The sequence below is a fragment of the Scleropages formosus genome, chromosome 7 (genome assembly GCF_900964775.1).
Source record: "Scleropages formosus chromosome 7, fSclFor1.1, whole genome shotgun sequence".
Classification (NCBI taxonomy): Eukaryota; Metazoa; Chordata; class Actinopteri; order Osteoglossiformes; family Osteoglossidae; genus Scleropages; species Scleropages formosus.
Genome location: NC_041812.1, coordinates 6,598,061 through 6,610,159, shown reverse-complemented (window position 1 = coordinate 6,610,159; position 12,099 = coordinate 6,598,061). Strand labels below are relative to the sequence as shown.

Below are 12,099 nucleotides of genomic sequence, written 5' to 3'. Positions count from 1 at the left end.
ACACCCAGGACGGGACGCCAGTCCGTCACAAGGCACCCCAAGCGGGACGCGAACCCCAGACCCACTGGAAAGCAGGACTGTGGTCCAACCCACTGCGCCACCGCACCCCCCACTCGCTCAGGGTATTACCACAGTAAGTGAGATTCAATCCTACAACCCCTCTGCCCAAAGGTGGCAGCCTTAACCACTACCTAACCTGTCACCCGTTCTGACAAAAACACTAGAATTTTGGTATCATTTAAATCTTGCTTTCAGGTCCTATTATTTATGAAACAAAGTCCATTTAATGAAACAAGAAATCTTTAAATACGTGATTATTCCACCACATTGCAACCATTCTCCTTGAGTGCTTTTCCTGTTTTTTCGCGTAAACAAAGCCAGGAAATGTTATGTAACCAGATACTGCTTTTGCTGTAATTTTGCCACAGTCCTGAGAAACTCAGATACAAGTTCAGCCACGGAGGCAATTAATCAAACTGATACTTATTAATCAATACAAATGTTCTGAAAGCAGCTGTGTCAATATGGTCGTTTCAATTGCTCTCTGTTATGGAAGACTGTAAGATGAGAGTATGCTCAGAACTGTGGGAGAGACACACTTGCGAAAGAGAGGCTTGGTTCTCTCAGCAGGGGACCTGTAATGCATTCTAAGGACATGTCAATAAAGGCTGTTACCCAGGCTGCTTCGGACTTGTGGTGTCAGGAGTGGGATTTTCAGTTGTGCAGCTCCGACTTTCAATATTGAGGATCCACAACCCTTGTGTGAGAAAATCTCTTGAATTCAGATGTGAAAAATTGGGACAACTGTGTTTACGGCACCCGAGTGGCTAAGGGGCAGCGATAAGGAATCGTGGTTGTAATTAATGTTAATATTATTAATGGTAAAAATACTGATATTTATCAGGTTCCCCCATAGTGTGTGAATGACAGAGAGAGAGCGTGTGTGTTCCACTGATGTACGGATGAGTGACCCATTGTAAGTAGTGCATCTAGCAGTGTAAGTCACCTTGGTGAATAAGGTGTGTGGGCTGGTAACACTACACAATATCCGTTGTAAGTCGCTTTGGAGAAAAGCGTCTGTTAAATAAATAAATGTAATGCAATGTAATATTTATTAGATTTTAATAGAATGAACATGCTAGTCAGCTCTTTGTCCATATGTTAGTTCTGGTAACACCCAACACTCAGACTGTAAAGGAAGAAGAGGCGTTTTCGTTCGGTACGGATGGAGGAATTCCATATGTACACATATTGTAAATGTTTCAATGAGGCAACTATCTATCTGTTACAGAGCGGAGACCCGAGGTGTCACTTCGCACGCAGCTGAGGGAAAGGTGTTAGTGAACATGTTATAACATGAGAACCGGACGTCCGGGAAAAAAAAAATGGCAACATGCTGCAGCATTTTAGCTACCTGAAAACGGCTTGTTTACTCTGGCCTTTTAAAAAAAAAACCTCTAAAATAAGCAGTGACACAAAAGATCACAGTTTAGACCTATGGGACATCTGAACCTTAACATGGAATGACTTGCATAAGTTTTTCAATACATCCATACAACAGAATACTAGTATGCATTTATTTCATCTTAAATCTCTTCTCTGTCACTGCAAAAATATCCAACCACTTTCTGTGATTTATTTCGTATTTATTTACTTTTTTTAGTATTTATACTATTATTTATACTCTCGTATTTGTATACTCTGTAAATATGTTGTTCTGTAATCCTGTGTCGGCTGGTAGTTTGTCTGTAAATGCTGGAGCCACCGAGAACCACAGCAAATTCCTTGTGTGTGTCAGCACTGGCCAATAAAACTCATTCTCGTTCTCATTCTGACTGATATTTTAGCATCTGCATACACCCTGCATTCATTCTTGATTCAATACAAACAGAACATACAGACAGTTCTAATGAAATTCCTCCATCCATTCGAACGAAGAGCTGCGGAGGGGAATAAAGACGTGTGTCCAGTTAGAGGCGCTATAAAAGTGGCTCTGCAGCCTGTTTGAAGTGTAAAGCTCTGCACTACTTGGTATTCTACTGATCGCCTGTTCACCGGTGTTAATGTTGAGGAAGAATCCGCCGGGGCTCATCTCAGCCGTCACAGCAAACCGCACAGGACTCAGCCGGGGACGCACCGGCTGCAGTAAAACCCCCAAACAAATCAGCGCATTAATGAGCTTCTTTCCCATCACAACACATCCTCTGTCCACGACCTGAACCCTGGCAATAGAGTCGCAATATCTTGGTGGGTTCATACGTTGCTTTTGTGCCCCCTGCGCTCAGCCGGCAGCACCGTTTCGACTCAGTCACACCGGCTATTATTCCGCAGCACGGCCGTGAATTACAAAGCAACATATATCTGGTAAGGGCCCTTCTGAAGTGCATGCATACTCTCCCGTGGGCATCCTCCGTTTACCCGCTTTGCCCCCAAAATATTTCAACGTTGCCATGCAAATGAGGCGGAGGATTCAGCTCGGAGTCATAGCCGGAGAAGCCGAGTCGTGGTGAATCCAAAAGCGCGTTTCCCTTACAGAGCGATTTCTCACTTCATAACGGTGAGTGATGGCAGGACTCGGACCATATCTGGACTCATATATTTCGTACGTTTTTGTCTTGTCTTAGAGGCATCGGGAGGGCCCAGGGCGAAACGTGGAGCTACTTGAACGGGAACATGCGTGGCGCCACGCTTGGCGTAACGCTGTTTTATTTAGCGAGCGCGCTCATGTGGCCACCAAGCTGTCACATCCGATTGCACTTTCCCGGCTCGCGGCCGCGCCGTTGCTCCATCCGCCTTCGTCGGCGCGGTTGCACGGAGCGAGGAAACACGCGGCTCAGTGGGCGGAGCGTACCTACGATCACGAGTACTTGAACATACCGTGCTAAATTTTGCATGCGAGATAGGTTTACCCTGGTCCCGCCCTGTTTCCAGACGGACACAAATATTTTATGAAGACGGTGCAGAAGTGAAGGCAAAAGGCATTTAAAGTGTCATTTGAGTCTCCAGCGTGATTAAATCATTTCAAGAAGCAGGCAGGCTACCGATGAGGCTCCGCCTTCCCAGCATTGAAACGAAACATCTCATCCCACCGTGGCGTGCGCTTCATGTTACGCTTAGAACATCCCTTTCTTTAGCCCAGGGCCTGTATCCAGGCTGGAGAGACCGAACTGCGTGAAGGTCATCGTCCAGAGCAGATTAAATATTAACACTGCAGCAGAACCCACAGGCGGTTCAGATCCCATGGAACCAGGAACACACTGCAGCACCTCTGCTCTGTAGCCCCGCCCCCTCCAGCATCTGCCTCTGCAGCCTCGCCCCCTCCGTTTCTGCCAACGCTCTACAACCCCGCCCCCTCCAGTATCTGCTTCTGCTCTGCCGCCCCTCTGCTCTGTGGCCACACCCCCTCTGTGTCCACCTCTATTCAGTAGCTCCGCCTCTCAACCCACCTTCTTCAGGCCCCGCCTCCCTTCCCTCCTCTCTATAATAACCTTGTCTACACACCCGGGCTTTTCAATATCAATAATGGAAATGACCAACACCCCTTGCCCCCAGGTGAGCCTGCTCTCATATAGCTGATGAGAGGCACAAGGGCTCGGCAATATTCCGTTACAACAGCATCGCTGCCACATCCTGGCGGAGGCTAATCAATTATACATGGGGGCCGGTAAGTTGAGGCTTCCCGCAGACCTGCATAGGGCACCCAGCAGTAAACATTTAGTCAAAGCCCGGCCTGGTAAAGTGAAGGCGGATTAAAATGAACCAAATTCACAAACGTCAGACATAAGTGCTCAGGAAATGGTTGCTATTTTAAGATGTTAACTGTATGGAATAATAAACATGACCTGGGTGCTGCTGGTTTGAGTCCCAGACTGTGGGCTAAAGGACAGAGCTTGACAACAGCAAACATCACCAACAACAGGGTGCTGCAGGGAATCAGTGGGGCTTCCACTTCTCCACACCACTGCTATCATGTCACCAACATTTAGCTGACAATTTTTTCCAAAGCAACTTAGAGTGTTAATGTTACAGTTATTTACCCCCTTCATATAAGCAGGTATTTTTACTGGAACAGTTTCAGGGTAAGTACCTTACTCAATGGTACTATAGCCAGAAATAGTGATCAAACCTGCAACCTTCAGCTCCAGAGGCAGTAGCTCTAACCACTACACTACCAGCTGTCCCTGACCTGCTCCTGCTCTGGCAACGAACATTGAGCCTAAAAATAATGAAACAAAGTATGAATACTTCATCACCATAGGCTCTGTGGACGATGCTGATGAGAGAAATGGAGGAAATGAAGTGTGTCTGTGTGACGACTCCTCGTTCCTCATCAAGAAAAGGACTCCAAAAATCAGGCAGGCAAGTCTGACTGCAGCCAAGAAGGTAATTGTTCAACATGGGATCCCTTATTATAATTCTCAATAAAACAGTGGCTTTGTTCCTTATTGGACACCCTCTTTCCTGAAGTGTCCTTGGAGAGGGTGATGGATATTTTAGTTAGGTGAGCATCACTGTTTATATAATTTCTCATTTTTGCTTCTATTTATTTATTTAATTCAAATATAGCACTGTGGGATATGTAACCCTGTGGCCATTTTTATTGGTGTTGTGTTTTTTTTTTATGAGTCCCAGGTGGGTCAAGGTGGGAGTTGTGAGTACATTTTATATGTATATACTGTATATATATATATATATATATATATATATAAAATGCACCCACATACATAAGCATACATATATATGAGTGTGTGTGTGTGCATACGTTTATATAATACGGTTTTAAAATACACTATGCAATGACACTATAATGTAATTTGCCACACACACGTATTTTAAATTGACAACATATATATATATATATATATATATATGCAGTGGCTTTTGTAGCTGTACTCCCTGCCTTCCTACCATAGAACTCAACATTGTCTTTAGCTGAAGGGACTTTTTTCATCTCTTCGCTTCATCCTGTGATCCTACCTTCCACGTGTCATGAAATCCTTGGGTTCTTGGATATCCCTCTTCAATGAGTTTAATTGCACTTTTTTCACTGAAATGGCTTTATTCATCAGCTCTGCCTCTTTCTACCTGCTTCTCTCATCCCTCCACATCCCCTGCGTGGGAAAGTGCCCCTAAGTAACTCACAGTGCCTGGGTGGTGTCCTCACTCAGTCTGTGTGGAGTTTGCATATTCTCCCCGTGGGTTTCCTCTAGGTGCTCTGGTTTCCTCCCACAGTCCAAAGACATGCTGTTCAGGCTCACCCATAGTATCTGCATGACAGAGTGTGTGTTCCACTGATGTATGGATGAGTGACCCATTGTAAGTAGTGTATCTAGCAGTGTAAGTCACCATGGTGAATAAGGTGTGTGGGCTTGTAACACTACATAGAGTTTGTTGGAAGTCACTTTGGAGAGAAGCATCTGATAAATAAATAAATGTAAATGTATACTGCTTGCTGCCTATGGAAGGCCTATGCACCGGTACAGCCCTAACTGTGGGTAACTGCACGACATGCACATTTGGGAAGCGAGGTAAGTGACTGTGGTTTTGGAAATCAAGGTGAAGTACAGACTGCTGCCTTGGGCTGAATGGGTGACATGCTGGATTTAACTGGATTCAACTTTTGCATGAAGATGGAACTCTGTACGAGAGCCTTGTCACCACAACACTGCAGCAGTAACAGATCACGCTGTAATCATGTATCTTTAACACACAAAGCTGGGAGATAACTTGTGTTCATGTAACACTTGTCCAGGGTATCTTACCCTGTTAGGTTAATGCAAGGCAAAGGTGCTCATAATAAGAATTATATCACATTTGGAGACGAAATACAGTGCTGTAGCTCTGTTCAAAGGCTAAAAGTACGAAACATTGCGAAGATTAAAACAAAACCATTGCAGAGTGACACAAAAAGTCTGTTAAAGTAGCAACTTACATTGAGCTGATGCTTTTTCTCTAAAGCAACTTACAGTGTTAAGGTTATAATTACTTACCCATTAATACAGCTGGGTAATTTTACTAGAGTAGTGTAGGGTAAGTACCTTGCTTAAGGGTACTACAGCTGGAGATCAAACCTGCAACCTGCAGATCTAAAGGCAACAGCTCTGACTACTACACTACCAGTTAACTTGTTCAAAGCACCTTTGCATTATTATTTCATACACCCTTTATAGGCTCGGGTCATAGTGGTCCAGAGCCTATCCCCAGAGTATGGCATGTGAGTCAGGGTACATCTTGGAAGGGATGCCAGCCCACTGAGGGGGAGCCACATACCAGTTCACCTGAAACACGTACCTCTGGACTGTGGGAGGAAACCAGAGCACCCAGAGAAAACCCACGCAAACTCCACGCAAAGTGAGACTCGAACCCTCTTTCCACAAGCTATGCCACTCTTGCAAGGTTATTGGTGTTTGGGTTAGACTGCATTTCCTTCGCTATACACATTAATCTTGTAGTATGTTACACTGCGCTTTCTTCACGAAACAAAAAGAAAAAGTGTGTGAACGTTATGTCTGTCCTCTGACAGCGTGAACATGTTGGCTGATCCGGCTGAAATACAGCCTTGAGGTTTAAATGTGATGAAACCGTTTCTTGGGAAGCAGATACTCAGGCATCAAGAAGTCTAAATAAGGGTTGCGATCCATTGGAAATGTGTCAATGCTCAGAAAAGGAGCGCTGACGCGATTAAAAATAAAGTGCCGGAAATCAGAACGCTGATTTCTTCTGGGCCGGCTGACAGACTTAAATGTGCGTCGCTGTGTCGAGATTTCCTTGCACATCCAGCTTCCATCCTATTTGTGTAAAAAGCATGACTGGCTGGCGGGACAGTGCTCGGGAAAAGCAGCAGACGATGTTACACTCTGCGGCGAGTGAAAAAGTAATTTATGCAGTGGAAGAACAGCAGTTAATTTCTGACAATAACAACACAAAGCTGTGTTTACAATATTGCAGCTTCTGAAAGGCTCGTTTCATGGGCTGCTCTCTGGAACACGGTAAACAGGTGGTCCTCGACTTATAAGAGGGTTTTCCTGTCTACCACACATTGGTGCCTAGTGGTTAGAGCTCATGCCTAGTGGTTAGAGCTCATGCTTAGTGGTTAGAGCTTATGCCTTGGGCTCCAAAGGTTGCAGGTTTGATCCCCACCTCTGGTTGTAGTACCCTGGAATAAGGTACTTACCCTCAATGGCTCCAGTAAAATTCCCCTGCTGTATAAATGGGTAAATAATAGGAGGCTTGTAATGATTGTGACCTTAACATTGTAAGTTGCTTTGAAAAAAAAGGGTCAGCTAAATGAGTAGAAAACTGCAAAAAAAAAAAATAGGAGGTGGCTCTTTTAAATTGCTCTGGAGAAAAGTGTCAGATAAATGTAACCATAAGGGTATACAGTATTAACAGATATGAATGGTATATTACACAGTAAGGTTTTCCTATGTTTTTTCGCTCATTTCACATTATTACTCATGTTAAAATAGAGTAATAATTATATATGTATGGTATGTATAATTAGATTTTTGTATTAAAACATAACATTTTTGTACTGCGATGTTATTTCCACATCTTTCTCTTTCCTGCACCACCAAAATACTCGCACTGCTTGCTAGTATGTAAACAAAGAAACAAAAAAAAAAATACACACTTGAACTGAACTTGAATGGAAGCGCAAAGGAAACGTCCTGTAAATAACAATTTTTTTGTAAGCAAAAACGCAATTGCTGCCAGACACCCAAACAGTGGCTGAGACCCCGGTGATAACAGATGTGGTGCTGATGTTGCTGTCAGGCAGCAAACAGAGCGGTTGTCCTTAGATGTTTACGACCAAACGTTGGGATTTGAAAATAACGTTAGTTTAACGATCAGTCGTCAGGAGTCACATACTGTACATTGTGTTTTCCTATTGACAGCTTCTGCAAGGGCCCTGATAAATAACTCTTATTAATATTCAGACACTTGACACACACTGGCTGAAGCTGCATGTCCTAAGCAGGGTTGCAGTGAGCTGGAGCCTAACCCAGCAACACAGGGCGTGAGGCTGGAGGATGAGGGGACACACCCAGGACGGGACACCAGTCCATCACCCCAAGCGGGACTCAAACCCCAGACCCACCAGAGAGCAGGACTCAGCCAAGCCTGCTGCGCCACCACTCCACCAGACACCTGACCCAGGGGGAAAATAGCGACTGAAACACTGGACCAAAATCCCTCATGTTTCTTCAGAAATGAACGCAGCAGCATTCGGAAGCAGCCCAAAATACGTGTTGGAGGCGCCGTCTTCCGCTTGGCCAATCAGCGGTTCCCTAGGACTGTGACGGCCCCCCGATCTACTGCAGGCCCTCAGAGACACCAAGCGGGGCCCTATGACTCACACCCCCCCCCCAACCCCCCCAACCACGACACGCATAAATTACTTAAATGAGAAAGCATAACACGGAAATCCGCAAAGGCCAGGAGGAAGGAGACTCGTGCAGAGAAAATCTCCTAATATCTTACAAGACGCTCAGTGTCTTATATAATGATATTTTCACGGACGGAGGTGTGAAAGAAGCGCTGCTGTCATATTGCAAAAAAAAAAAAAAAAAAAAAGCTATCGAAATACTTAATGATAAGCACAGAGCGTTTGAAACAGCAGGCCTGTGAATACTGCACGTTTTTGTGAAAAACTTGGTCCCCGTATTCGGTCGTAATTATTGTCATTGCTACCAGTTACAGAACATCCCTGTGTAATCGCACACTTTGAATGATGACCAAAAACAGGGTATGTTATGAAGGTACTGCCTTAAAAAAAAAATGCACAATGAAGGACAAGATGCAAATGTACAACAGGACATGTACTGTATATTTTTTCTGCTCTCTGGAGAGACACCAGTGAGTATCTCAGGTGTCTTATAGGCAGGGGCTCCTGGGCTCAGTCGTGTTTATCGTGATTGATCTGCATCCTACAACACACTCACCTTCACAGTTTTAAATATATTTTCATCCATATAGCTGATGCTTTTCTCAAAAGCAATTGATAATGTTACAATTATTTTCCCATTTGAAAAGTTGGGCAGTTTTTTACTGAAGTAATTTGAGAGTAAGTACCCTGCTCAAGGGTACTACAGCCAGAGGAGGGGCTCAAACCCACAACCATCAGATCTAAAGGCCATAGCCCTCACCCCTACACTACCAGCAGTGATTTGGTGCTATGTGTATGACAGCTCCCAATGTTTTCATCATATATTGAAATAATTCATCCACATTTTTTCTAACATGCAAACGTTTCGTTCTTTACCATGAATTCCTACTCCTCTATTTACTCGGACTTTACCAGCCATAGGGTAAGAAAGCCCCATGTGGTTCAGCGCAGTACTGTACTCAGAGCGTGGAAACATGCTGGAAATGGAAACGGGGTTTCCCGCGTGTCCGTGTCCTCCTCGACTCCCGCTTCTGCGTCAGGCCACAAAAAAAATTATTTTTTTATTTATTTATTTTTTTTGCACAGACTGCAGATTCGGCCCGAACAGCAGCGCAGACAAAAGAAATGCGAACCGTGCATTTTTGATATTAAAACCCACATGGTGTCCTTCGCATACGAACATCAACGGAGCCAACAGAGAAATGCAATATTTTCCATGTGCGAAATAAGATCAGAGAGTTAATCTCACAAACACACCCGTTTCTTCATTGACGATGAAAATATGGTCAAATTTACATTCTGCCTGGAGGCACCAGACAGCCGACGATGAAATATTGAAGAAGATGTGGCCTCACGGGGTGGACGGCGTGTGGCGTTTTGTCCAGCGGAGATGACTTTTGGGTTGGGTCTGGGACACCTGATCTGAGATCAGCGCTCGAGGTCAGAGGGAAGCGGGTGGAAAACGCGGAGGGGGATTATGGTGCATCTGAAGGGACAGACTTCATGGCTCACTGGGCCTGGACGTGGGGACAGGATGAGTCTGCCGTGGCGGATATTAAAAGAAGGACAATCCTCTTAGAGGACGTGCACAGAGAGGCCGGCTTGGGGAAGACGGCCTCCTTCGTTCGCTGTCGTTCCCGCTAATTCAGATCACGCCCAGGGAAACACACCGTTTTTACCAGTGTAAAAACACTCCAGATTAGTCTTTTTAGCACGACGGTTTAGCACGACCGTCTTAGAAATATTCTTGCTTTTATTTGTGTTGAGTGTTGGTTATGTAGAGATTTCACAGGATGGGGATTTAAAAATATGTATTATTTAAATGTGATTATTGTATGAGAAATCTGCACTTTAGTTAAAATGAGTGGCTATAGTTACATACATTAATTATATATTAATTATTTTAAAGGGGGGGGGGGTGTGGTAGCGTGGTGGCATGGTGGGATTGGCCAGGTCCTGCTCTCTGGTGGGTTTCAGGTTCGAGTCCTGCTTGGGGTGCCTTGTGATAGATGGGTGTCCCATGTTTTATGTGTCCTCTCCCCCTCCAGCCTTGCGCCCTGTGTTGTCGGGTTAGGCTCCGGCTCAAGTGGTTTCAGTGTATATGTGTATTTTTAAGGATAAAAACAATAGGTTATGCATGATATTCTGCATGTAGATATTAAAGGTAGAACGGGTGTTTGATGGGTCGAAAGTGGTTACGCTATATCTGTAGGGCTCCAGTGTGTCATTATGGGTCTTGCTTGAATTTCACTGCTCAAAAAGTGTGAAAACCGGAGGTGTTTGGCCTCTGTTTCCGAGGTTTTGTTTTTGTGATTTTATAAAAGCAGCTTTCGTCGGTCCTTTTACATCACAGCTGTGGAAATTCAGTTCACTCCGACACACCTTCATTACACCCTCATTACACCTCCGTTCCCCTTTCATTAAACCCTCATTACACCTTCATTCCTCTTTCGCAACACCTTGGCTTCACCTTTGTTTCTCTTTCATGACACCTTCGCTACACCTTCATTCCCCCTCCGCTACAGCATCGTTCCTGCTTTACTACAACATCACTACCAATTAACTACACCTTCACTACTCCTTAACTGCTCCTTCTCCTCAACTTCATTTCTCTTTCACCATACCTCCACTATACTGTACTTTGACTCTCCCGTTACTTCCCCTTAGCTACACGCTCACTACTCCTTTACTCCCCCATTAAAACACCTTTACCACCCACTCACCAGAGTGTAACTCCTCTTTCCTTACCCTTTCACTACAGCATCACCTCTCACTCACTACTCCTTCCCTGCACGGGAGAGCACATCAGTACTGACCTTGCAGGGGAGATATTTGTGTGTGTGCGCGCGGGCGCGCGTGCGTGCGTGCGGCCATTCTGGATTAATGTTACTGTACTGCAATATCCTTTTACACACCGCCCACGCTTGCTTTGGAAAAAGCAACGTTAATATTAAACACTTTCCAGATACATCGAATAGACGAGATACAATATGATATGTGTGTGTTAGAAGCACATATTATTCCGCAGCAACGTTGATCGGATCCTCACACGGCCACTGTGACTGACTGTCCTCCAGGCCATGTTCACGCGCTGCGAGGGACACCACTGAGGATTACCGCACCAGGAAACACCGTAAACAGGGTACCGAGAGTAAAACAAGGTCACCGTGCGTGGAATGCGGGTGGGAAAACGGGATCGGTCCCACGAGAGCGGTGTGCGCGCGCGAGGCAGGACCGCGCGAGCCTCAGCCTGCGAACGACAGGAGGAAGCCTTATAATAAATAGGTGCTTATGAATAAGAGCACATCACACCCCCCGGTGACGGAATATGTCCGCGGAACGTTACTGCGCTTCGCGTGTATTCTGCGCTGCCAGGCTCCACTGCACCTGCTCCTCCCAGCATCATCGGATTCATCCTCCCCATGGTGCCAGCAGCAGCATCATCATCATCCCGGTATCATCAGTCCTCGGACCCGCGATCGTGGCCCCTACCTTCTCCTGCGCGCGGCTCAGCCTCTTCTGCACGTTTTTGGCGAAGATGCCCGTCTTGATTTCGGCCATGGCTGCTGCTACTGCTGCTGCTGCTGTTGCTGGTGGTGGCGGAGCGGAGCGCACGAGCGCGGGGGGGCGGGGAGGGGGGGGGGGGGGGCAGGAGGAGCAGGAGCGAGGGGGGAGGGAGCTAGAGGAGGAGGACGGGCAGGGATGAGGAG

The 12,099-nt window shown here is 45.6% G+C and overlaps 1 protein-coding gene across 5 annotated transcripts in view; it reads right to left on the bottom strand.

Moving 5' to 3' along the window:
• Positions 1-12,001, bottom strand: part of amph (amphiphysin) — a 68,919-nt gene extending 56,918 nt beyond the window's left edge. For all 5 annotated transcript variants that reach the window (XM_018757916.2, XM_029253701.1, XM_029253702.1 and 2 more), the window contains exon 1: positions 11,882-12,001. In XM_018757916.2, the coding sequence (XP_018613432.2) occupies positions 11,882-11,950 (69 nt within the window). In that variant the 5' untranslated portion in view covers positions 11,951-12,001. The remainder of the gene's footprint in view (positions 1-11,881) is intronic.
• Positions 12,002-12,099: the final 98 nt, after the last annotated feature.